Raw genomic sequence first — 27,929 nt, forward strand, 5'->3', positions numbered from 1 at the left:
AATAGCGTACGGCCTTTCATGGGTTGGTCGTTACAAAAGCGATCTGTTTTGGTTGAGAAATATGTGTCACTTTGAGAACCTGAATATTATTTGTCTTCGTGACTCTTTTTTAAAAAAACTATCCTGTTTTCCCCTTTCTAAAAATAATCGACTCGCCCTGGTATGGTGACCATTCACGTCCGCGACGTCATTGACTCCTGCTGTAGGTAAACTTAAAACCAGGTCTGCAAGCAGATTTGTAATAGCGTTCTAACGGAGAGTGGATTAGTATCAGGCGAAGGACCAAAATATTTTGCTCGGATTAACGTGTGCCAGCTGTCACATAGGCTCCGCATCCCCAACACGAGTTGCTCTCACCCGACTGAATTAAGGTAAGCTGTTTCTAACAAGTTCGATTTAGGGTGTTTGACTGCGGAGTGGATATATGTATGTCTGGGATCCAGTAGTAAACTGTGTAGTTTTGCTTGCTTAGCTTAGACCGCCATTTTCCATTTTCACCTGAAATGGGGCTAGAATCAATAGACAGGTATTGGCGGCGTGCTATAATCTATAGAGTTGCCTAGGTACAAGATATCCACACGCTGTAGAAAGTGTTACTCGGCAAGCTGTCCAAACAGGCTTGGCTTAACTGGTTTGTTAGCTACACACTCGCCTCTACCTACACGTACCACTTCTAACAGGTAAATCCCTTGTCTGTCTGTGGGTTCCCTACTTTAGACAAGTGAATACCTGTCTGTCATGATAATGCTAATTTAGACATGTGCATGATCAGCTTTTACCCAATCTGAAAAAACGTCTAAATTGTCCCTTGATCAATTTCCCGTTACAGATATATGCAGATTTACTGATTTGACGTGTTTTGTATTGCTGTGCTGATTGCCTCATATCCATGTCATCAAACAGCAAGGAAAATTTCGCACCAGCGCCACCCCCAGAACTAGGCGTTGTAGACAAGTCTCCACACCTTGTCATTATGATAGCAACTCTTATACGCCAGAAACTTCTCGAATGATTGGAGAATGCTAACATATGTTACAGCAAAATTTATTGTAAAATCTGTTCAAGCTGATAGGCAGTTATATTACATTTAAAGTTAGCACCTCTTTCGGCATGATAGTTTAAAACTATACTAACTAACCCTAAGATTATGTACACTGGCAGCTATCAAATTTCTGGCATTGCTAATCTGGCCGAGACGTGATTGATGTGGAAACTTGCCAAAGGTCGATGGTTTTTCCTCAGGCCACTCAGCTTTCCACACAAAGTTAAACGCCATTGCATCAGTGTAAAAGTGTGATGTCAAACCGCAGGACATCTAAACAGCCTTAAAAGGTATCGTCTTAGGACGTAACTCGACGGACCTTCCAAACATGCAGTTTAATTTGATTGAATTTTTTTATGTCTTTTTTTTTCTCTCTCAATGTCTTCAAAATCCCATATCGTAGAATAACAGAGAAACAGAATACACTATCGACCGATCCTATTTTTGTCTGGACGAGTCGGGTATGGTAATGTCAGTTTTTTGTGGATGTCCCGAAATAGGTCATTAGGTTTTCTCCACCCATAATGATGATGGCCATCTATTATATGTACGTGAAAAACTCTGGAATACGACGTTAAACAACAAGGAAATAGATAAGCAATTAAAATAAAATTTAAAAAATACACAACGTTCCTCTGACTGATCCAGACGTGTGTACAGGAATCCAGGCTTTTGGCGTTCGTGTTTACTTACAGTCCCATTCAAGCTCTGTCCTCTATGCGGCAAATAAAACTGTCTCATTTACCTTACACTATTTGCATGAGTTGTTTCTCCACCCCTAACTTTTCTGAACCGAGCATTCTTCGAAAAAGGAAATACAACTCTGGCAAAATTTGCCCCACGGAAAACATCTCTTTGCTTCTTGGAAGGAACTCAGTTACATCCTTAGCGAAATGATGATTTTTTTTGTTGCGGTGACGACTGTGAACAAACCTGATAAAAAGATAAGTCGTTTAAAAGACCCATGGTGTTTCCCAGAAGAGTATACGACTACGCCCCAATTATGTCGTCATGAAGCCATATTTCCTGTTGGTTTTAGTCGGTTCACATTAATTAGTATCACGGCACATAGCTTTAATGGGGAAATGTTAGCTCATTATTTTTAATTACAATTCTGTAATTACTTTTAAGCTTCTTGGTAGTTTATAGATAAGGCTGTATATGTCTGGTTGGTATTTCTGAATGTAGAAACGCGGCCGTCCAGAGAGCCACGGTGACAAGAGTCATGGGCACAATCAGAGTAACAAGTGATGTAACTTCTAACCTTACGCAGTCTGTAATTTATATTGTTTTTTGTCAAGGCATCCGGTACACACTTCTAATCATCACTTTCGTGACAAGAGAGAAATATAGGGAGAAAATTTACTCTTCATGGGTTTACTAGTATAGAGGGGAAAATTTTACTGGTCGTCTACATAGTACGATGATTTGTACCCATTTATGGACGTAGCTAGAGAATTGTACCCTTTAATGCACATAAGTCGAGAATTTTGAGCTTTTATGGACATTAACAGAAGATTTTATTCTTTAATAGACATAAGGAGAGGATTTTGCTAATCTGGGATATCGGTTGTTTATGTTTTCTAGTGATTGTCCGTCCACATAGGTGTAGGAATTTCCTTTTTTGGTCATATGTAAAAACTGCTACCGTGCTCGGATATACGCATAGAGACATATACTACTTACGCTTCATGCGTGGACATTTATGCTGAAATTTATTCTTTATGACAATGTATAGGGAAGTTTATCAACCCTGTATAAACACTTCTTATTTGGTTTGTGACTCATGTTTTGCCATGGATACCCATAGACATTAGTAGAGACTTTTACTAACTATGCTCCGTGAACTTTCAGCCGAAAGTTTAATATACAAATGATCAGAGGCGATGGTACACACTACATTGTAGCTGATGTCAGTCAGCAAAGTAATCAGGCAAAAATTCGAAAGTGGAAAAATCGTATTTTTTTCTTGAACTTTACTAACTACTCTTTAAGGACAGAGGTAGGTAGAAAATTTACCAGATATACTATCTAATGGCCAAACAGCGTATGTACATGCACAAGGGCTTTTCAAAGTTATCAGTCTTGTTGACTACGCCCTTGCGATCTGCGTGTAGAGGTAACCCGCCGTTCACAATGGCGGACTAGGTACAATACTGCGCGGTGGCCTACACATTCATATTTGGTGGTCGGATACCATTGAAATTTACAAGTGCGCACATGCATACAAAACCTGAATAAAGCATGTGAAAGGGCGTCTGAACAACCCAAGATATTATGGACCCCCCCCCCCCCCCACCACCCTCACCACCACTGGACCCATCCCTACCAACCTTTAACCCCACCCCACCCACCCCCAATCCCTTTAACTTATCCAGCGTCTCACAATTTGCCCCCTCTCCCCACGGATAAAAAAATCACAGTTATTCATAGTATACACATATAATAGATACAAAATGGAAACAGGTTTCGCTACGTAGGGAGAATTCAGAACCGATTCAGTTTGATTAATGTGCACTAGAACCCTTTACTCCGCCATTTAAACAGCTCGCATTGTTCAGAACACGCTGCCTTTAACATCAAACAGCCTAATGACGTTAGGAGACAAAAATCAGCCGAAGACTTTTAGGCTTAATTGAATTGATTAATTATTGTATTTTTACACTATATAAATTCCGTATTCCTGTGTGTCATCTCTTTACTCACTGTAACTACAGCTGTACAGACAGAGTTCAACCCCGATAGCAGGTATTTTGTGCAGAGTTATCCGTAATTTGCGATTTCTGTGGAAAGGGACAGCAATGTCTGTTGCTAAGTCGCAAAACAACCGACTTCTCAACAACTACAGTATATTTTTAGTTTAGTAGAGCCTCTGTTTCGTAGCCTTGTTAATATTCAGTATGAACTTTACCATACTGAATTTTCCGTCTTTATTTCTGTTGTATTCTGGTTAAAGCCACAATGTAGTGTTTTTGTTGTACAGATAAATTCGTTCGATCTGTATAGACAAAAGATTTGCTCTTTCCCATAATAACATAATGTTTATCAGAAATGTTGACTTGACATCCTATTTCGACCCACGCGAGAAGAAAAAATTCATTCAAGAGTATAACCTTGTTGTAACATCGATTGAAGGATGACAGATTTCGGTATGACCTGACCCAGGTTTGATCCCTGGTTCATTCAATTACAGCGTTTATAAGCCTGCCTTCAGTACATACTTGTGGGACCATCAGGTGATTTCTTCGATAATACAGAAGGCAAACAATGCTGAATATATCAACTTGACGTTTGAACCTGGTGTTAAAATAGTGCATGCGGATGTCGTAATAGAATTACTACTTTTAACTGGCCTTTTTCATGCTTGTTTAATAGATTTTTGCCTTTCCAACAGGCGGGACTTGGTTTGTTTATTTTACGTTTGTGTATATGTACATTTATAGTTGTTATAAAATAGACCGTGAATTTGGCGCATGACAGATACAGTGGCTGATGACCAGGAATGAGGTGAAAGTTGAAGAAAACAGTCACAACGGCTGTCCATGACGATTGTCGGTACGACATTGATAACATCTGTACATGACGATTGTCGGTACGACATTGATAACATATGTCCATGACGATTGTCGGTACGACATTGATAACATCTGTTTATGATGAATGTCTGGTACGACGATGACGTATAGACGTAGTCAACAAAAAATGTCGGGGACGATATCTAGAGGGTTAACGAATATATGGGGATAAGCAGAGTGAAATGATGAGTACGAAATCTTCAAAGAATGGTGCTCAGTTGGTTAGCGCGCTAGCGCAGTGTAATGACCCAGGAGTCTCTCACCAATGCGGTTGCTGTGAGTTCAAGTCCAGTTCATGCTGGCTTCCTCTCCGGCCGTACGTGGGAAGGTCTCCCAGCAACCTGCGGATGGTCGTGGGTTTCCCCCGGGCTCTGCCCGGTTTCCACCCACCATAATGTTGGCCGCCGTCGTATAAGTGAAATATTCTTGAGTACGTCGTTAAACACCAATCAAGTAAATAAATCAATCAAAGAACGGTAACATGTTTCAGTGTAAACCGGACACGCGTGTCTTGTATTTCCTCACAGCCATTCTCCGTCACATCAGTATGGCTGCACCAGGCTGTATCATTAAAACACCGGAGCTATTCAAAAGTACTTCCGTTTCCGTGGTAACAGTGTACTGTGTGTTAAATTACACTGGGGAAATCTGGCGTCTTTTTAAATGTAGTTATCTACGAGTGTGTTAATTGTGCATGTGTGAGTTGAGTGTTATCTGTAGAGGCCGTGCCCAGGAACTGACGTTTGTGTCTGATTCATGATGTGTTATGTGGTGTTGTAATACATGTTTGGAGGTATTTTGGGGGCGTTATGATAGGTGGTATGAGAGTTGTAATGGAAGGTGTTATGAGAGGTGTAATAAGAGGTGCTATGATAGGTGCTGTGAGGGATGTTATGAGATGTAATAGAAAGTGCTATGGGGGGTGTTGTGAAAGATGCTCTGAAACGTCTTATGAGAGGTGTTTTGAGGTGCTATGAAGGCTATTGTGAGATGTGTTATGAAAGGTGCTATGAGGTGTTACGTGGTGTAATGAGAGGTGAAAAAGGTAAGAGGTGCTGTAGGTGTTGTAAAAGAGGTGTTCTGAGAGGTGTTGTAAAAGAGGTGTTCTGAGAGGTGTTGTAAAAGAGGTGTTCTGAGAGGTGTTGTAAAAGAGGTGTTATACAGGTGTTATGAAGGGTGGTGTAGAGGTGTTATACAGGTGTTATGAACTGTGGTATAGTGGTGTTAGGAATGGTGATCTTGACCAGTGATGTCTAATAAATAGCAAGTAACATCACTGCATTGTTTTACCTAATTCTGTTTAAGCCATATTACTAGGGGCGTGTAGATTATTACTATTTATACATTTACATGAGCAGTTAGAATAAAAGCCTCACTGAGGTAAACTGACAAGAGGCTGTATTTCACCGGTGACGTGTGACCATTTTCCAGCTATCACACTGTCGTCGCTGCTTTGGTTTTACTCTCTCTGCTGTACATATTTAGTTATGTTGTAGAGCTGTTATACAGGTGACATGAAGGATGTTGTAGCGGTATTATACGTCTGTTATGAAGGATGTTGTAGCGGTATTATACAGGTGTTACGAAGGGGGTTGCAGCGGTATTATACAAGTGTTATGAAGGGTGTTGTAGCGGTATTATACAGGTGTTATGAAGGGTGTTGTAGCGGTATTATACAGGTGTTACGAAGGGGGTTGCAGCGGTATTATACAAGTGTTATGAAGTGTGTTGTAGCGGTATTATACAGGTGTTATGAAGGGTGTTGTAGCGGTATTATACAGGTGTTACGAAGGGGGTTGCAGCGGAATTATACAAGTGTTATGAAGTGTGTTGTAGCGGTATTATACAGGTGTTATGAAAGGTGTTGTAGCGGTATTATACAGGTGTTACGAAGGGTGTTGCAGAGGTATTATACAAGTGTTATGAAGGGTGTTGTAGCGGTATTATACAGGTGTTATGAAGGGTGTTGTAGCGGTATTATACAGGTGTTACGAAGGGAGTTGCAGCGGTATTATACAAGTGTTATGAAGGGTGTTGTAGCGGTATTATACAGGTGTTATGAAGTGTGTTGTAGCGGTATTATACAAGTGGTATGAAGTGTGTTGTAGCGGTATTATACAGGTGTTATGAAGGGTGTTGTAGCGGTATTATACAAGTGTTATGAAGTGTGTTGTAGCGGTATTATACAGGTGTTACGAAGGGGGTTGCAGCGGTATTATACAAGTGTTATGAAGTGTGTTGTAGCGGTATTATACAAGTGTTATGAAGTGTGTTGTAGCGGTATTATACAGGTGTTACGAAGGGGGTTGCAGCGGTATTATACAAGTGTTATGAAGGGTGTTGTAGCGGTATTATACAAGTGTTATGAAGGGTGTTGTAGCGGTATTATACAGGTGTTACGAAGGGGGTTGCAGCGGTATTATACAAGTGTTATGAAGGGTGTTGTAGCGGTATTATACAGGTGTTATGAAGGGTGTTGTAGCGGTATTATACAGGTGTTACGAAGGGGGTTGCAGCGGTATTATACAAGTGTTATGAAGTGTGTTGTAGCGGTATTATACAAGTGTTATGAAGTGTGTTGTAGCGGTATTATACAGGTGTTATGAAGGGTGTTGTAGCGGTATTATACAGGTGTTACGAAGGGTGTTGCAGCGGAATTATACAAGTGTTATGAAGTGTGTTGTAGCGGTATTATACAGGTGTTATGAAAGGTGTTGTAGCGGTATTATACAGGTGTTACGAAGGGTGTTGCAGCGGTATTATACAAGTGTTATGAAGTGTGTTGTAGCGGTATTATACAAGTGGTATGAAGTGTGTTGTAGCGGTATTATACAGGTGTTATGAAGGGTGTTGCAGAGCTGTTATACAGGTGTTAAAATTGGTTACACTCAAGTTTTGTTAAACCTAGCACGTAGGTCTATGTGGTAGCCTTTGGTGAGAGAATTCTTGCATTTAGTGTATACGGGAACAAGGAATCAAATTGTATAGATGTTTACATGACTCATTGTATATGTAGTGGTCTTGTTATAGGTCTAAGCATGCACTTCACACCTTGGCCAAATATCCATGTAACACAATACACGCGTGGTGTAATTACTTTAGAGACGAGGGGCATAATAACTAAACCAGGCTAAAAAAAAGGGAGAAATAAACAAGCATATGTGAATGTATATGTGAATGTATATGTGAAAACATACGCATATTTATCAACGGTTTCGCTCCAGTCAACATCGTAGAGCTTTTACATGTAGATTGAAAACATGTCTTCATGTTCAACAAGCACAAAAGAAATACAGAGAAATATGCGGCATGCGGTAGATCTGTGATATGCAGCCTACGGACAGTAGGGCGCAGCATGTGTAGGTTAACGTTGATGCACTGCTGTTAAGGAAAGGAATGTTTTAGGGGAATTTTGATGCCTCCATGGCAACGCTAAAAGTGCATGTTGATACAGCTAATTGGAGAGTTAAAAAAAAAGCTTGGGTGTCTGAATCGGTCCTGTGCCTTACAGACTGGTGTTCCGTTCCTCTCGATCGGCATGCTGTAGTCGCAAGTCTGTCTCTTCTTCGTACACGTTTAATTCAGATTGTAGACTGTTTATTTCGGTATAGACAAGGGGCCGGTTTCATGAAGCTCACTCAGCTAAGTAAGCTAATTATGGCAACGTATGTTAAAGAGATATACAGCCCATCACGGCCCATCCACACGTACATTAGCTCCTAAGTCGAGAGAATAAAGCCGACCCATAGGTTATCAGACCGCGACCAAGTCACTCTAACCTTTGGTCCGGCACGTTATCAAACTTCCTGGCGACGAGCAACTGTTATAGCAGTATTTCAGCCATAGGACAACTGTTATAGCTGGATTTCAGCCATAGGCCAACTGTTATAGCAGTATTTCAGCCATATGCCAACTGTTATAGCTGGATTTCAGCCATAGGCCAACTGTTATAGCAGTATTTCAGCCATATGCCAACTGTTATAGCTGGATTTCAGCCATAGGCCAACTGTTAGAGCTGGATTTCGGCCATAGGCCAACTGTTATGGCTGTGGTGCGTCATTGTATTAAAAAAATAAGGTTGAACTTGTATTTACTTATAGACACAGTGTTATGTTGATACAGAGGTGCGGACACAACGTTGTTTTTATCTGAACGTATGCAGACACATTGTTTTATTTGTACAGAGGTATAGGCTACACCTCTGTAGGCTGATAGACCCTTAAAACAGCATCGGATTTATGCACACACAAAAAAAAACTAAAACAAAAATCATCGGTGCATATAAAATTAAAGTGAATTAATCGATGCTGTCCGTCACGCTTCAGACACTAAAAGCTTTATTTTTTCCCGCTTTGATTGGCATGTGTGTGTTTGTGTTCATAGGGTGGTCTATAACCTATTTGATTTGAACAATAACTAAACCCATAACGTAAAGATCAAGTGTTTACGAAGGCCAGGGCGGTCACCGTCACAGACGACATTTGTGAGTATATAGAAATACATTCAGAGTGTTTCAAAATGGCGAATCCACATTAAACGTTACTTTATCTGATCAACTTTTATGATTCATTTTTGTGCATTGAAGTAAATGTTGAAACAATTATCTGAATTTTCTATTCAGTCTCAACCTTTAGCGGAATTACGAAACTTTTTAGACAGCTTTACTTGAATGTCGAAGAAAGAGATAGTGTGCAAAGTAAACCTACATGTATGAGAGGGATTGACAAGCTAGAAAGAAAACGTCCATGCAAACACGTGACAATCCATAACTCCTCAAATGTTACCTACTTATCGTCATACAGCGAATATACACAGGTAGTGCTGGTCCATGTACCTGTCCATGCACATGTAATATTCACGGTTGTTGCTGTGCTATACTATGGACGGCAATGTTATAAAACCTTACAACTGTTTTGATTATTGTGGTTTTTGTGTTCATCAAGTGGTTAAATAAGAGATGTTCGATAGGCATATAGGTTCGTGGTTGGAATCTCGCCATCGGTAATTTTGTCTTAATCTGGTATCCAGACTGCGTCACTGACCTGATTCGTAAAGCAGAGCATTAGAGATTGATCCCACTTTGTGGTCTAATTAACAGCAGTTAATAAATCCGCCATATGAAATGCACGCAGTTGTGTCAGTTCACGAGGTTTGTTATTCCATTTTTCGCCTTTTTGTTAACGATCGGCGTTTTGGCACCTAGGTCTGGCTTTTTGTATAACCCTTGATTTTGTGCTCTCCCTAAGTGGTATGTTTGCGGACAGGACAGGTATTAATAAAGTCGATTACTGGATCAATAACGACCGACCGAATCCCCAAGATCGATAGATGCGATCAGTGATGATGTTACCGTAAATGTTTCAGAGAAATAAGTCGTTATTACAAAAATATTGTGATCATGAACGATTGTTGAATTTGCTTCTTAGCAGAACTGATTGATTTTATTAAGAAAAACATACAACGGAAGCGTGTGTATACAAAGATATAATTTAGTGCTTGTCAAAACAACGCTGTGAAAATACGTGGCAAATTAACTGCAAATTTTCCATTTCGAAATTTGAATGTATGACAAAATATTCCTCAAAAGAAATAGAAGAAAGATAATAAATTAGGTTGTGGAGTGTATTTGCAAATTGACTATGGGTAGAATTTCATCGGTTGCGTGTGACGATTTTGCCGAATATCCATGCTACACGGCAATGTACGCGTCAACTACATGCAGTACGAATTTTAACCCTTTATTATCCCACACCGTCAGATGTTGCCGCAAGGTATGCTGGTTATTAGTGTGGAAACATATTAAATAGTTAGAATTATCTGATAGCTTCACGTATAAGTCAGTGCTTATGTTATCAAATAGCCAGAGGGGTGAAACTGGGACTGGGAGGTTTTTCAGCTGGGTAGTTACAAAAGGTTTTATATCTGATGGTATATATAGGCATATATATATATATATATATATATATAAAAGGTTATTAGTGTGGAAATAGTTAGAATAGTTATATATGGTATATATAGGCATATATATATATATATATATATATATATATATATATATATATATATATATATATATATATATATATATATATATATATAATAGGGGTACATGTATGTATCATCTATTATAGGTTGTCAGGTCATATGAACTGAATGTTAAAAAAACGTCTTTGCAGCCATACTATTGCGCGGGCCTGTGGAATTATCTACCGTCACAACACATTACTACTACTTACTGACTGACTGAAGACATTCTATAGCGTGGGTCTATGGAATTATGATTGCTGCTACTTACTTACTGACTGAATACATCCTATAGCGCGGGTCTATGGAATTATGATTGCTGCTACTTACTTACTGACTGAATACATTCTATAGCGTGGGTCTATGGAATTATGATTGCTGCTACTTACTTACTGACTGAATACATCCTATAGCATGAGCCTATGGAATTATCTACTGTCAAAACACATTGCTGCTACTTACTGACTGACTGAAGACATTCTATAGCGTGGGTCTATGGAATTATGATTGCTGCTACTTACTTACTGACTGAATACATTCTATAGCGTGGGTCTATGGAATTATGATTGCTGCTACTTACTTACTTACTGACTGAATACATCCTATAGCATGAGCCTGTGGAATTATCATTTGCCACTAGTGATAAATGGCTGGCCTCAAGCGAAGAAAGAATTTTTTGTGCCCTTAAGCATTTGTTTCCTTTAGGATGTTGTCTTGTTTATGGACAATGCCAACTCCGTTTATGTTTTAAACTTTCTCCTCCCTCCCTCCCTCACTCCTCCTACCGTCCCATCGCCCAGTCAGTCACGCTGTTATACAGTGTTTCCACTAATCCCAATATCCTCGATCAGTGCTCCACAAATCGATGGTAGCTGTTTTCCTTGTAGAGTGTTGTCACCCTAGCAACGAACAATGAACGCAGGTTTCGAGGTGAAGAGCGACGATCACCGACAGGCGGCAATCGGAAATGGGAGGGATGCACATCGAACTGTTTATTCGAAGGTTTAATTGAAAAGGAGCATTTTTACAATAGCCGTCCTGCCGCCCTAACCAAATAATGCGAAGGCAAAAACTCACCATGGCGCATGTAAGAAGCAACTGAGGAATCCGTCTATTGGTTAATAACTGCTGTTTACATTCAAGAGGAGAATAGGGGACAAATTGGATGATGCTGGCTTTGTGCCACAAGGCTTGGCAACTTCGCCCAGTTCCAGACGATAACGAATCACCGCCGTTGAGTTCAGCATTTAATTAGTTTGAATTATATTACTAATTATATTATTATAGTTCGAGCATGCTCTTCAGGTCCGGTGGTTTCTCTCTTTTTGTCTCCTACACGTCGTGTTTTAATCTTTGGTCTCTTCGGTTTCCTTTTACTCATAATCCCCACGCCCCACTCCAACCCACAGCTCCGTCGTGTAAGGGAAATATTTTTGGAACATGGTGCCATATGCCAAATAAACCAATAAATAGACTAATAGAGAAAAATTGAGTGCTACGTAAAATCCAAAATCGATGAACTGAGTACGGCGCAGAACCTCAAATTGTTAAACTGAGTACGAAGTAGAACATCAAATTGATAACCTGAGTATGACGTATATCCCCAAATTGATAACCTGAGTATGACGTATATCCCCAAATTGATAAAATGAGTATGACGTACAACCCCAAATTGATAATCTCAGTACGACGTACAACCTCAAATTGATAACCTGAGTATGACGTATATCCCCAAATTGATAAACTGAGTACGACGTACAACCTCAAATTGATAACCTGAGTATGACGTTTATCCCCAAATTGATAAACTGAGTACGACGTACAACCTCAAATTGATAACCTGAGTATGACGTATATCCCCAAATTGATAAACTGAGTACGACGTACAACCTCAAATTGATAACCTGAGTATGACGTATATCCCCAAATTGATAAACTGAGTATGACGTACAACCTCAAATTGATAACCTGAGTATGACGTATATCCCCAAATTGATAAACTGAGTACGACGTACAACCTCAAATTGATAACCTGAGTATGACGTATATCCCCAAATTGATAAAATGAGTATGACGTACAACCTCAAATTGATAACCTGAGTATGACGTATATCCCCAAATTGATAAACTGAGTATGACGTACAACCCCAAATTGATAAACTGAGTATGACGTACAACCCCAAATTAATAAACTGGGTACGGTGTAGGACCCAAAGAGGGATTCGGCATAAAACCCGAAATAAATCAATTAAATACGACACAATGCCCTAGTAAATAAGTTAAGTACGACTTAAAACCCCAAGTGAAGTAATAAATTACTTCATGAAACGCCAAATGAATAGCCTCAATACGACATGAAACGCCAAATAAATAGCTGAATCCTCAATACGGCGTGAAACGCCAAATAAATAGCTAAATCCTCAATACGACGTGAAACCCCAAATAAATAGCTAAATCCTCAATACCGCGTGAAACGCCAAATAAATAGCTAAATCCTCAATACGACGTGAAACCCCAAATAAATAGCCGAATCCTCAATACGGCGTGAAACGCCAAATAAATAGCTAAATCCTCAATACGACGTGAAACGCCAAATAAATAGCTAAATCCTCAATACGACATGAAACCCCAAATAAATAGCTGAATCCTCAATACGGGCGTGAAACACCAAATAAATAGCTAAATCCTCAATACCGCATGAAACGCCAAATAAATAGCCGAATCCTCAATACCGCGTGAAACGCCAATAAATAGCTATATCCTCAATACGGCGTGAAACGCCAAATAAATAGCTAAATCCTCAATACGGCGTGAAACGCCAAATAAAAAGCTAAATCCTCAATACCGCGTGAAACGCCAAATATATTGCTTAATCCTCAATACGGCGTGAAACGCCAAATCAATAAATTTAGTATAGCGTAAGATACCAACTGAAGCAAAGTGGATTTCGCCAATCTATTTGAAAACCAGGTAGATAACAATTTTGGTGTAAAAGAAGAAGTAACGTGAAACACTGCCACGTATTAGTGGAGTCTCCAGAAAAATTACGAAAAAAAGCGTGAAACTCTCAACCCGACAGATCTTAGCTACACACATCGTCATCAATGTCAGTTTTATGGGCGCGTAAAGGACACTTTGTTAGCAGCAGAAAAACATCCTCGTTGTTTGTTTCAGGCTTAAAAGCAACCCATTAACGCTAACCTTGAGTGTTCAGTTAGGGACAGTTATATTGTCAGCCTCGCGAAAAGCTTACGACGTCACGAATTTACACACCTGACCTGCCGTCCGTGCATAGTTAAGTGGGAGAATTATCAACACAGCTGATATCCCAATTCCACTTAACTACGTAACTAAGCAGTTTGCCAATTAGCTAAATTAACCAATATATATATATATATATATATATATATATATATATATATATATATATATATATATATATATATATATACATGTATATATATATATATATATTCAGTTTGACGGGCAAATGTACAGATGGGCAGATTTTACATGCAGTAAAGGTATTATATCAATACTAAAACGTATAGACAGGCATATTTGTTCTTCTATGCAGTTCTGTGATAGGTTCCAAGGAAGGGTTCTTGGAACCAGGTTGACAGAGGTTCCTGTAGTCTCAACGTTAACACGGGGATATACAGTGTAACAAAAGCGGATTGTACAGGTATAGGTTTATTTTTATACTTGTAGGTGAACAGGTCTGCCAACATTCGATAGGTGATTTACCAGTGTTCATATATAGGCCTGCATGGTATGTTCGTGTAGATCAGCGTAGTGCATGTGTGTTACGGGTATACATGGCTATCTGGGCAGGTTCCAGCGTTTATTGAAAATATCAGTTTGTATGTAAAGTCTGTCATGGTCTACAAGGTAATCGATATTGTATGAACGTTCTCCAAGGAATGCTTTGACATGTTTGGCATTTTGTGATAGATAATGGTAATCACTATTAGACATGGTCGTGACGCCGATGAATCAGGTTGAAGAGTCGCCGACATTCGGAGATCGTTGCCCTTGTTCCCCTGTCACGCCTGATTTATGCCACCTGATTCTCACCTGGCATCGTGGTCACTGACCCCTCTGTAAGCATAGGTTACCTGAGCCGTGGGCTGTAGCTCCATAGTTTTTGTCTCTTGGCAACGGGCTGTTGGTATGGCAACAACCCGATTAGAGGTATAGGTGATAAGATCTGTATTCAAGCTTCACGACATTCAGGCCACTTTGCGGCAAGATTCTTTTGACTTGAAAAAATAGCAAAATTAGGTCAGATCGGGGAAGAAGGTACTGTAATGTCTTCATACAAACGGCTTTTGTGTGAAGCGGGTCAACGTCCACCCCCAGTATACCTACTCATGTATCTGCTGTAGGTCAGTACATACGATACGCAGAGCCTACATGCATGTGTCTTAGAACGGTTCAATAGAGAATATTCTTTGTGTTATTATAGATAAGACTATATACAGATCGGCACACCCGTAAACCTGCATTTTATCCAAGATTCTGAGGTCAAGCATATATCTGAGGTCAAGTACAAGTGACCGAGGCAGGGCCATTGACCTGTAGACCACGTAGGCTACAAGCGCAGATATTTTGACATTATACAGCACAAATCAAGCCTCAAGAATAATGATATCCTGTTAGTCTAATAGAATCTTTATGTCGAATTAATAGAATGTGTGTTAGATTTAACCCAATAATCTGCCGCGGTAGCAGAATACATTCTCTTATCACCCAGACAATAGACTTTGTGTTAAATTTAACAGATTATGTTTTTTAAGAGAGTAGCACTGATCTGACTTTGAAATATCAGCCATTTACGTGCTTATATAAGCAACGTGCAGTAAAAGAACCACACTGTCACTTCAGAGTCATAGGAGGCTTCCGTGGGCGTGGTGGTTAGCACGCCAACGCGGCGCAATGACCCAGCTGTACGTGGGGAGGCCTACCAGCAACCTGCGGATGGTCGTGTGTTTCCTCAGGGCTCTGATTGGAGGTTGCCTTCAATCCGCAAATAATATCTGGTCTTCATGCTGTGGGGTTTTAAATATGTTTCCCCTGGCTCTGTCTGTTTTCCTTCCACCATAATGCTGGCTGCCGTCGTATAGGTGAAATATTCTTGAGTACAACGTAAAACACCAATCAAATAAATAAACAGAGCCATAGTGCTGTGGAGGTACAGATGCCAGTCAGATATACAGTCATGATGTGAAGTGACATGTACAACTAAAAAGAGTACGCGAACCTATCGTAATTACTCCAAGGTGCGTTTATATTTCTTTATTTTATTTTACGGCGTACTCAAAAGTATTTCACTCATTCGACGGCAGCCGGCATTATGATGAGAGGAAACCCGACAGAGCCAGGATAAAACCAGGATCACCCACACTGATTTGAGACACCTCAACAGTAACTGTGCCGCGCTGGCACGTTAACCATCTCAGAAAACCCGCGTGTATTTATAAAGGAATTTAAAAAAAAAATTTTTTTGTCTTTCATTTGTCTACTGTGTTTGTCTTTGTAAAGTATTTACAGTACTTTTGTCTATCGTTGTATATATATATATATATATATATATATATATATATATATATATATATATATATATATATACAGATATTTTATACAGTGGATATTTAAGATTTTAAGGCAGCTCCATTCAGTGTCGGAGGTTACCGGCCACAGAGACCTGCTACATATACTTAAGGAAGTCCTATGTGGTTCTCAAGGAACGCGGATTCTCGAGTCAGGTGACATGATGCCACAAAGCACAAGCTGTCACGAACAGGACGTGGCTCACAGCCAGTTTGCCTGAGGATGGGCTGGGGGCGCCAGTATACAATAAGGCGTGTAACACCTGAGGACAACACAAAAGGACAGCGTGACACAGACATTTTACCGCTGTTATCTAACTTATCGAGCTGTGATGGGTACTCATGCCATTATATGTATAATAATCCCAAAATATATAAATAAATAAATAAATATAAATAATGTGTGTGTGTATGTGTGTCAGCTGACAAATAATCTTGCCTATATCTGCTAACTACTCAGAATATCTTTGGTCATGCAAATATCAGCTGGCAACTTCGTAGTTATGAAAGAATGTCTTTTCACCTATTTCATCTCTCCTTCTCGATCTTTCTTTTCTTTAAATGGCTCAGTTGGTTAGCGCGCTAGCACAGCGTAAAGACCAAGGAGTCTCTCACCAATGCGGTTGCTTTGAGTTCAAGTCCAGCTCATGCTGGCTTCCGCTCCGGCCGTAAGTGGGAAGGTCTGTCAGCAATCAGCGGATGGTCGTGGGTTTCCCCCAGGCTCTGCCCGGTTTCCTCCCACCATAATGCTGGCCGCCGTCGTATAAGTGAAATATTCTTGAGTTCTTCGTAAAACACCAATCAAATAAATAAATCTTTTCTTTAAAACAAATCATTTTCATTTTCATTTTAAGCATTTCAATTCTCTACAAAAATAATGATATCACCCCTAAGTCGTAAGTTGGCCGGATGCCAAGGCGACCGATAACGTTGTTTGTGTAGATTGTGGCAGTCAAAAAATTGTTAATGTATACAAGGAAAGGTGAGGTTCGGACAAGCCCGTTTTTCTACACTGAAATTTTCTACACAAATGGTATTACAAGTTATGAGACTACACGTAGCGACTATACACTGAGCAGTGAGGGGTCAGGGTGAATGAGGGCGTACTTGGGGTTTAACGTCCCTTAGGTCTTAGATGTGACCCGTCCCAGAATTAGGGCTAGATGTACCGCCCCCAAAGCGGACGCTCCACCATCTGAGCTATCGGGGCCGGTCTTGTAAGACTGACACATTTTTAAGTACGAAGTAAACCCCAAGCATTAGTGCTTTGACTGTTAAAGTACTTAGAATGAAACTTGAAAAGACTTTATTTTATCTTAGAAAACTGTCTAAAATAGTCGAAATTCGGTAGACTCAGGTCAAACGGAGTCATACCAAAGATGTTTAAAATGATATTTGATGATGGTCAGCATTGATAGGTTAGAGTAAGGAGTGAGTGAGTGCTTGGGGTTTAACGTCGTACTCAACAATTTTTCAGTCATATGACGACGAATAGAGTAAGGAAACAAGACTGGTTAGAGTAAGGAAACAAGACTGGTTGGCCCAGTGTCTGCATAGTGAGACACAGTATATTTACACATACCAAATGTCCCCTTGTCGTCATTGATAGGTTAGAGTAAGAAACAAGACTGGTTAGAGTAAGGAAACAAGACTGGTTGGCCCCGTGCCTGCATAACACGCTTCGTCTGTACGGGCATCTTTTGTACAGCCTTAACCCATCAATGCGGGACAACTCATGTCGTAACCATGGCAATGTATGACAGTAAGGCATCATTAGTCGTTATTGTTTATATGTAGGCTAGACCTATGCAAACGGCTTGGGGGAAGCAGAACATAGCACTATATTGGCCATAACGACACACCAGTGATTTTTCCGAACAGATAATTATTAAAATGAGAGTGAGCTATACACACCCTTATAATATTTAATTGTTTCTTTTGAAGTATGGGATAGGGTAAGCCTGGGGTATGGGGAGCTGACATGCTAATGGGGAATCCGACCTGAAAGCTTTTGTCAATCAGTATAGACTCTGATATAAGTGTACGCCATTAACTTTTGAAATATCGGGTAGGAAAGTTATTCAGCCTGGGGTATGAGGAACTGACATGGTAATGGGGAATCCGACCTGAAAGCTTTTGTCAATCAGTATAGACTCTGATATAAGTGTACGCCATTAACTTTTGAAATATCGGGTAGGAAAGTTATTCAGCCTGGGGTATGAGGAACTGACATGGTAATGGGGAATCCGACCTGAAAGCTTTTGTCAATCAGTATAGACTCTGATATAAGTGTACGCCATTAACTTTTGAAATATCGGGTAGGAAAGTTATTCAGCCTGGGGTATGAGGAACTGACATGGTAATGGAGAATCCGACCTGAAAGCTTTTGTACAATCAGTATAGACTCTGCTGTAAGCATACGCCATTGCTGTGTTGAAAATCAACCTCGGATGACTACTACTGCCCATTTTGTCTTTCCCTGATTGGGCCAGAGTTTCTTCCCTTGTAATCACATATTCTTTATATCTTTGTGGTCGCTGTACACTTAAGCCTAAGTTCTATTCCAAAGTGTGTGTTGGCACCAATTCGTTTTGGCAGCCATTTTATCTGCACGTTTTAAACTAGTTTTTGGTTTGTTTGATTCTTGCTTAACCATACATGAACGATGTTTTAATCTATACGATGATGGTTACTTTATGGGTGGTAGAAGCCTGGAATAATCCATCGACCTTATACAAGTTACTCACCCACTTTACCACGTGTGGCGTACAGAATTGCACGCCATATTGGTGGCAGTATAAGACTACACAAACAGACCCATGTTCTAGTCTTAAAGTACCTAATTCTGCCCGATGACGACTTGGGTCCCATACCGGATTGATAGTTGTTTTAAAGCTTTTAACCCTTGAGTACTGCGTTGTCAATTTCAACATAAACCGTCATCCAAAAGGCTAGACTGGAAAGGTGCCTCCTTTACCATCGAGGACCTCACGAAACGGCTGTCAGCATACGTGTTTTGGTTTTAAAGAAGAAACGATATACTTGTAACGGTACTGAGGCTTACGTAAAGACCTCGTGTTCCAGTGCACCACTCAAGTTTCAGGTTAAACATCCATGTATGACGTGAGAAAGATCTTCACTTCCTTGCCGAGGGTCCGAGGTTTTCCCCGGGACACTGGTTTCCTCCACCAATGAACAACAATCAACAAAATAAATAAATGAGCACATAAATACACTTACAAAATTATGTGGAATCCATGAGTTAAAATGCACTTTTATGCTTTCCCCATTTGTGAATAACCACTCAAAGCTGTTAGGCATTGGATCGTTTCATCAGCTTGGTGCTAACTATGCCAATTGTTTTTATGTCGTTTCAGAGTTTTCATTTGAGCAGTCCCTGAAAGAAAAGTCACCATGTCTTGCGGTGTGGCGATTATGAAGTTCACGTTGATATTTTTCAACGTCATTTTCTTGGTAAGAATAACCGAATATCTAAATTTAAATTTATGCCTTGTATGTCGAAGGTCATTGGTTAAATCCTACGCTGTGATCATGCGTGCGTCCACGCTTATTTTATTCAAAGTTTAAACAATTCCGGCGGCGCAGTGACCCATGAGCCTTCCATCAATGTGGTGGCTACGAGTTCAAAGTCCAGCACATAATGGCTTCCTCTCCGGCCGTACGTGAGGAAGCCTGCGGCAACCTGCGGATGGTTGTGGGTTTGTCCAGGGCTCTGTCCATTTTCTTCCCACCATAATACTAGCCAAGACATGAGATAACTGATCTTACAAACTCATTAAACCGAAATATCGAGGTAAGTGAAACCAGTATTTTGATAAAATCCTGCATGTGTGACTCCTAATATATTCCTGCCTAATTCAGTATTCTGCTGATGGACTAATCAGCTCTGAGATCTGGTCCCTTTGCTTTGTTTTCTTGTAAATTGTTTATTAAATGTGGTTAAATTTAGTTTCACCTATTTTTGCTTACTGTCATGGTGCTATGGGGTATGCCATGGTGCTATGGGGTAAGCCACGGTGCTATGGGGTAAGCCACGGTGCTATGGGGTAAGCCATGGTGCTATGGGGTAAGCCATGGTGCTATGGGGTAAGCCACGGTGCTATGGGGTAAGCCACGGTGCTATGGGGTAAGCCACGGTGCTATGAGGTAAGCCACGGTGCTATGAGGTAAGCCACGGTGCTATGGGGTAAGCCATGGTGCTATGGGGTAAGCCACGGTGCTATGAGGTAAGCCACGGTGCTATGAGGTAAGCCATGGTGCTATGGGATAAGCCATGGTGCTATGGGGTAAGCCATGGGGCGTGGAATGGCCCCTATGTAAGCATGTGTATCAACAGTTGGAATGAATCCACAACTGAGCATTGGTGACCAATGTGCCACTGTCACACTGTGCTGTAATCTTTTGTATTTTGTAATTTATTCATTTATTTACCTATTTATATTTTTATAGCTGATTGGCATTGCTGGAGTGGCGCTGGGAATATGGATTGCTGTCAGTCCCAGCACGATATTTGAAATGCTTCAGTACAACCCCGATGCCTCGGCAGAAACAGTGCAAACATCGGCTTATATATTCATAGCCGGGTGCGCTTTCATCCTCATTGTCTCCGCTCTTGGCATCTTTGGCGCGTGCACCGGAAACCGATGCCTGTTGGGATTCGTAAGTGTCTCCTACTTTGTCAGTGTCTAAAGTTTACGATAATCTTCATCCGCTTGGTTGAGCACATCATAAATTCAAATCAAGTAGCCATTGTGTGAACTGGTAAAAAAAACGCCAAGAAAAGTTATCCCCTCCCCCATCCTTCTGCGCCTACCACTGTGTGCACTGGCTGCACTCGCCAGATTGGAAGCAGTCCTCACTTAACATATTTTGAATTTCTTTTTTTATTAGCTTGTTGGTATGTACATGCATAGTGCCGATGAAAATTTAGGTGCCGACTTCCTACAAACATATCCACCAATTGGTGGATGATATTTATATTTGCACGAGGAGATGACTGACGTAAAGTGATTGGCCAACAACCTGCGGATGATAGGGGATTTCCCGCCCCGGGTTCTGCCATTTTTCCTCCCACCATAATGCTGACTGCTGTCGTATAAGTGAAATATTCTTCAGTTCGGCGTTAAATACCAATCAAAGAAATCAGTTAAACAATATATTACAAGCCTGGAAATTTTCTTGAAATTTGTTAATTCACCATGGCTCAACACAGCCAGTGGTCAACAGCGGAAAGTTAACCTCGTCCAGCCAACAGTAAAACAGCAAAACTTTATTGTAAAAGTCTGTGACAGGATATTACTGGACCCTCAAACATATAAATACTCGTAAAACCAAACACACTTTGGTTTCCTGTGCAGATTTTAATTTGGAATACACAACAGAATTAATCTGTTATTGAGAGCACCAATATCCCTGTTTTGTGTTCACAGTATGGCTTCTTCGTCATCTTGATCTTCGCCATTGAGCTGGCTGCTCTCATCACCGCTATTGTGTACGATCAGCAGGTAAGCACGAATGTAACACAAGTTAGAATACAGTTAAATTAAAAAAACACCTAAGAGTGAATTAAGCACATGAGGAAAGGCCATTGAAAACTTTCTCTAAAAACATAGTATAACCGAATAAGACCAGTTATTCGATTTGAAACACTGTGATAAGATATTAAGCTCATTTGATTCATTTATCTGATTGATTTCCACGAAAATGTGAACTCGCCACCTACAATAAATAAACAGTTGATGAACAAGTTACTTCTCTTCAAGGCAAAGCTGAAAATGAACTTTGATCTAGAGATTTAACAGTGAGCTGCTAAATGAACCCATTTGATGGTCTGGTGTCTCAGTTTTAAACGAAAGCTAAAAATGAACCTATTTGATGGTATGGTGTCTCAGTTTTAGACGCGAGCTAAAAATGAACCCATTTGATGGTCTTGTGTCTCAGTTTTAAACGAAAGCTAAAAATGAACCTATTTGATGGTCTGGTGTCTCAGTTTTAGACGCGAGCTAAAAATAAACCTATTTGATGGTCTGGTGTCTCAGTTTTAGACGCGAGCTAAAAATGAACCCAGTTGATGATCTGCTGTCTCAGTTTTAGACGAGAACTGAAAATGAGCTAACGATAGTTTGTTTGGTGGCTCAATTTTAGAAATGAGCTCAAACAGATCTATTTTGTTCACAACCTGTACATTGTAAACATCTCCCTGATCGATTTAATATTCCAGTTCCGTGATGAATTAAAAACTGGCCTCTACAATGAACTGATCAACAGCTACAAGACTGGTGCTAGGAACCAGAAATTTATCGACACTGTAAACGAATTCCAGAGGGAGGTACGTATTACACCACTCATATTAAAAAAACATAGTTATTATTTATCTAGGTGTATAATTCTGGGCTTTCTCTTGCAGATAAAGTGTAGTAATTCACACTGTGTAGTTTCCCTTTCGGTTTTGATGTTAAAGGTTACATGATACGCTTTGTTTCTGTTTCTTCACATATAGTATATGACGTGGCCTAACGTATGAAACTACAGGCAAGCTTAGCAGCTTTCTTCTTGAGGCGTAAACTTGTCTTAAACTACAGTTTTTGTAAGGCCCCAGTGGTCAGTCCGGAATTAAAGTTAACTACAGTGATATTCCGAATGTTTCCAACGTAAAATATGCGTAAATAGAGGGGTAATTAAGAAATACAAAATATGCCTCAAAACTAAATTTTTATTTTAATTTATTTGGCGTATTTGTTTGTTTTATAGTACTCTTTCATGTATCCTTTAAGTCACAACGTTTATCAGGTCAGGTTGTTAAGTAACCCAACAATCGGTATTTATGGTACTCAAATGGCAATTTGCACAGACAATGACGTTCATTTATTTATTTATTTATTTATTTGATTGGTGTTTTACGCCGCACTCAAGAATATTTCACATACGACGGCGGCCAACATTGTGGTGGGAGGAAACCGGGCAGAGCCCGGGAAAAACCCACGACCATCAGCAGGTTACTAACAGACCTTCTTACGTACGACCGGAGAGGAAACCAGCATGAGCCAGCATTATATTTTTGAATAGGTGAAAAATTCCCGACCACCCTTCCTCGCACTCACCCCTACTATCCCACGTAAACTGCAATAATAAAATGACTGTGGATATACAGTAAAAAAGGAATCGTTATTAGGCCCATATCTTGTTGTACATCCTAGAATGTATAAGGATTGACGCTTAAAATATCAAGGCTTCAGTCAAAAACGAGTAAAGAATTCAACTAGCATTTTAGCAAGGTTTGGATTTTTTGATTTCAGTTTGAATGTTGTGGTATTCGCAACCACACTGATTACGACACAGTCACTCTCACAACGGAAGAAAAGAACAACGGATATCCAAAGTTTTGCTACCCTCACGATGATTCTCCCAACAACAACCTCTTCACAACGGTAAGTTACCTTTAGCCTTTGACCCCTATTCAACTTTAAGTTACCCTTATACTTGCAGTTTAGTTTTCATGTAGACTGACTTTCTTGACAAATAATCAGTTTGATTGGAGGGTAAATTCTACAAGTTACATGTCCTGTGCCATACAAACATTTTCTACGGGACGAAAGACACATTTTCATCATAATGATTTAACGCCAATAAATAAGTTTCCTGTTTCTTCTGGCTGTGTCCTGCTTTCACGCGCTCTATAGTGTTTCATTCGGGCTATGTCATGTTTCCTTCAGCTGAATCCAGTTTTCTCCGGCTATATTCTGTTTTCCCCTGGCTGTATCCTATTTCCTCTGACTGTAGTCTGTTCTATCCTCTTCCTCTGGTTCTGTCCCCTTCCCCTGGCTCTGTCATCTTTCTCTTTTTGTATCCCCTTCCCTGGCTCTATCATCTTCCCCTGCCTCTATCCTCTTTCTCTGGCTCTATCCTCCCGCTCCGAATCTATCATCTCCCCGTGGCTTTATCATCTTCGCCTGGCCCTATCATCTTTCCCTTTCTCTATCCTCTTTCTCTGGCCCTGCCCACCTTTCGATTTCTCTATTATGTTTCACTTTCTATATCCTCTTTCCCTGGCTCTGTCCTCTTTGCCTGATTCTATCCTCTTTCCCGGTTCTATCATCTTCCCTGGTTCTATCCTCCTTAACTGAATCTATCCGTCTTTCGTGGCTCTATCCTGACAGTGTCCTTTTCATCTTTCATTATCTCGACTTCTTTGACTGGAAAGTGGCTTGATTTTCAGGGACAGGGAGGAGGAGTTTTGTCATTTAAGCAGTGTGATTGTAATTCATAAATATGACCATTTTATTTGGTTTCATTTGAACATTTTGCTTGATTGCTGATGTAAGGGATGCTACACAAAGCTGAGAGAGAAAATCAAGGCTTTTGGCGCTGTCATCATCGGAATTGTTGTGTCTGTCTTGTGTTTGAGGTAAGTCAATAACAGAATGTCGTTTCATGAAGTAAGACGCGAGAAAACAACGACAAACAAAAGGGCATTTAAAAAAACTGACAGAATTAAGCCAAAGAGCTAGAATTTCTTAATCTGAAAGAATTTCTCTTGTTGGTTTTTAAAATGAAATTAAAACGTCTTCAGCTTAACAGTATGAAACTGTTGCGAATTTCTGCTTTTGGAATTGTAGGTCACAGTGTCAGTGTAACGCACAAAAACTGCACCGACTTGCCACAGAATCTCCAGGCCTCTTCTGTCTTGCAATGAAGTGTTAGTCCTTTTAAACATTGTCCTCATTTAAACGTGAGTGTTCAATATTTCAAAAAAAGAATGAACCGAATGCTTTTCTGGTTTCATTTGTAGATCCTGCTTTTCACCTTTGCCATGTGTCTCTGCCGACATGACGACTTTGGGGACAAGGTAGTGTAAGACAAACGGGCACGACAGATGGGCAGGATAGAATTCAAGCGGATACTTGTGTATCCGTGAAGCTCGTATTTATCTTTCTAAACCATATCTCATTCTTTGCGCTCATAAGGAATGCCGAATTGAAGACCCTTTCACTGAGACATCCCTGTATAGAGTACAGAAGCGTATTTGCAGCGTATGTTTATTTTTAAAAAAAAATCAAACAACAAAATCCATGTTTGGCTGCTCAGTACAATTCATTGTCTCTTAATGTTTTAAATTTTTCGTTTACTGTACAATATATAAAACGTTTGCCCCTATATAACTGTGCACATTAACAGAGGGTATTTTTCTCCAGGGGAGATTTTTGCATTCTAATTAAGAACGTATTCGAACGAAAATTTATTACACTTGTACCTGCGAGACATAAAAGACGTTTATTGCCATTTATAAGATGACAAGAATTTTGTTAAGGAAACGGGGGATATCGGGGAAGTGTCATTCCGCGTTTTATTTTACCGTAACTCTTTTTATACATAAATTTGACTTCAGCTAATTTTGTTCCACGAGATCTGTGGACAGGGGACCACAATGAATAACGCGACATGTGTTATTAAAGGTAGGCAACCAGCAATAGGTTTGTTTCTCTTTATGACCTGTACATAAAACCTTCCAGAAAGATCCAAGGGAGATCACCCATCGTGTTTGTATGCATATTTTAAAGGATAACTCTTGTCATGATGACTTCTGTACCGTAAGATTTTCTAATCATACAGTTAAATCGCAACAACAAGAACGTGTCCCATTGTTTTAAGCTTAGTAAATAACGGTTGTTGAGAATAAACTAACAGGGCACAACTCTCACTTCCGGCGCATTTTTATTGTCTTGTATGCCTTCACTGGCACCACGAATGTTGTTATCTACTTTTCTGATAGAAGTGAATCTCAGTTCTTCAAAATTGTTTTGCTTTTTTCTTTGAGTTTCTGTAAGTTTTACTAAATTGTTGATGTGGGTTTTAATGGGCTGATTTGGTGCGGTCGCTGTCCTTGTTGGATATTTCAGCGGAAATAAAATAATCTGTTTTATCATGGCCATTTGAGAGATGGTGTATTGGCTTACACGTTAACATTTTCAGTCTTATTCATGATGACGTCATCTGTCGCTCAAACGAACCGTCCTTACCAATATAATTTTTACACAATATATGTAATTTCGTTAGAATCCATTCATTGATGTCACGTGATCTGACTTGTCACTGCAAATCCCTCAGTATAAACTGCACTTAAACATAAATAAATCCACTTATTGCATAATAATTCTTTAAACTTTAATATGACTATCCATTCGTCAAGAGATGCCGGTATGTATACCGGTTTATGGTATTTATAGCAGATCTGCCATTTTGTAAAATATGGCCAGGATGTGGTAGGGGACTATGTTGTCCTGGATGTAAGCCGGCATGAACGTTTTTGTAGCACTTTAGTGAGGGGCTAGGTCTTTATTTTGTAGAAATTTAGAAGCACTGTTAATTCGACAAAACGGATAAGGCAGCAGATTATTCCCGTGTTTCTGGGCCGCTTCCACACCGACCGTGTCACTGTTTGTAGGAGGAGTTATTACATCAAGTTCCCTCGAAGTGTGGTTCAAAAAACGGACAGCATAGACATTAACACATGCGGTGCCATCAGTGATTTTTACCTCCTCCGTTGTTACTAGGGTTGTTACTAAAAGTTTAAATGTTACTTATCACTTAAGATTACTAAATGTTTTTATAATGTTAATTGTCGCTATAAACCCTGTAGATCATTACTTGTAGAAAAGACTAAAATGAAGCGTGCTGATTTAGATACGTCATCTATCAGACATGTTTCTAACACTTATCAAAAACTGGTTCGCTAACACGATGAATTAGTCGTAAGTCTTGTAGAATGGGAAAGTGGGAGAATCGGCGCTGGTCTAAACTGAAAGTGGGTAATGTACAGCACCACACTAAGAGGTACTAACTGTCATCTGTAAGTACACTAGAGTTGTTATTTACAGGCATCGGTTTGAATTGTCCATCACGTTATTTCGGTGGAGGTATAAAAAGAATGTATTTGTGTCAGGTTGAGATGTTTTTATTACTACAAAGTGGGTGTTTGTTCTAATTTGTGTGCCATATAAAGTTATTCCACTCTTTGTACACATTAGTCTTCAAATTTTAGCTATGTTTTTGCCATGTTTGAATGTGCCCACTTATATAATTGCAGGAATTAAACCTTTGGTTGGCAACAATGATAACTAATTACTTTCGTTGTTTAAGACCTCAACATTTTTTTTATGTGGAAAAGTTATTTGTTAAAACGAAATAACTTGTTGGAGTTGTCAAGCACTTGGCACGGTCAATTCCCTGTTAGTATGGCGTAGGTGTTATTTGGACGATTTGTTTTGTTATTTTCATGTAGAAATTTTTTTGTCCCGGCCTTAGTATCATTTTGACACTACATACAACAAATCTATGTATATAAGTTAAAACATTCAATAAAACACGTTTAACGTCTCGTTATCCAATCTTACTAGTTTTGTTGTGTGTTCGGCTGTATGCCAGGCCCTGTGTCCGGCTGTGTGCCAGGCCCTGTGTCCGGCTGTGTGCCAGGCTGAGTGCCCGGCGATGTGTCCAGCTGTGTGTCCCGCTCTGTGCCAGGCTGTGTGCCGGCTGTATCCGGCTCTGCTTGGCCCTATGCCTAGCTCTGTGTCCGGCTATGTGCCCGCCTGTGTATCCGGCTCCGTGTCCGGCTGTGTGTCTGGTTGTGTGCCCGACTATGTGTCCGGTTGTGTGCAC

At 40.0% G+C, this 27,929-nt stretch overlaps 1 protein-coding gene across 1 annotated transcript; it reads left to right on the forward strand.

Annotated features, from left to right (window-relative positions):
• Positions 1–193: 193 nt before the first annotated feature.
• On the forward strand, positions 194–27,658 carry LOC135463603 (tetraspanin-18-like). Its single transcript, XM_064740931.1, has 7 exons — positions 194–371; positions 19,631–19,727; positions 20,724–20,933; positions 21,704–21,778; positions 22,495–22,602; positions 23,570–23,701; positions 24,596–27,658. The coding sequence occupies exons 2-7, from the start codon at positions 19,668–19,670 to the stop codon at positions 24,680–24,682; spliced, it is 672 nt and encodes a 223-aa protein (XP_064597001.1). The 5' UTR covers positions 194–371; positions 19,631–19,667; the 3' UTR covers positions 24,683–27,658.
• Positions 27,659–27,929: the final 271 nt, after the last annotated feature.

Source organism: Liolophura sinensis, chromosome 3 (assembly GCF_032854445.1).
Source record: "Liolophura sinensis isolate JHLJ2023 chromosome 3, CUHK_Ljap_v2, whole genome shotgun sequence".
Taxonomy (NCBI): Eukaryota; Metazoa; Mollusca; class Polyplacophora; order Chitonida; family Chitonidae; genus Liolophura; species Liolophura sinensis.

Bases quoted from the DNA above. Each gene is read 5' to 3' on its own strand.
- LOC135463603 (XM_064740931.1), top strand. From the start codon at position 19,668: ATGTCTTGCGGTGTGGCGATTATGAAGTTCACGTTGATATTTTTCAAC. The intron at 19,728-20,723 runs GTAAGAATAACC...ATATTTTTATAG, and splicing joins TTTTCAACGTCATTTTCTTG to CTGATTGGCATTGCTGGAGT. The intron at 22,603-23,569 runs GTACGTATTACA...TTTTGATTTCAG, and splicing joins TAAACGAATTCCAGAGGGAG to TTTGAATGTTGTGGTATTCG.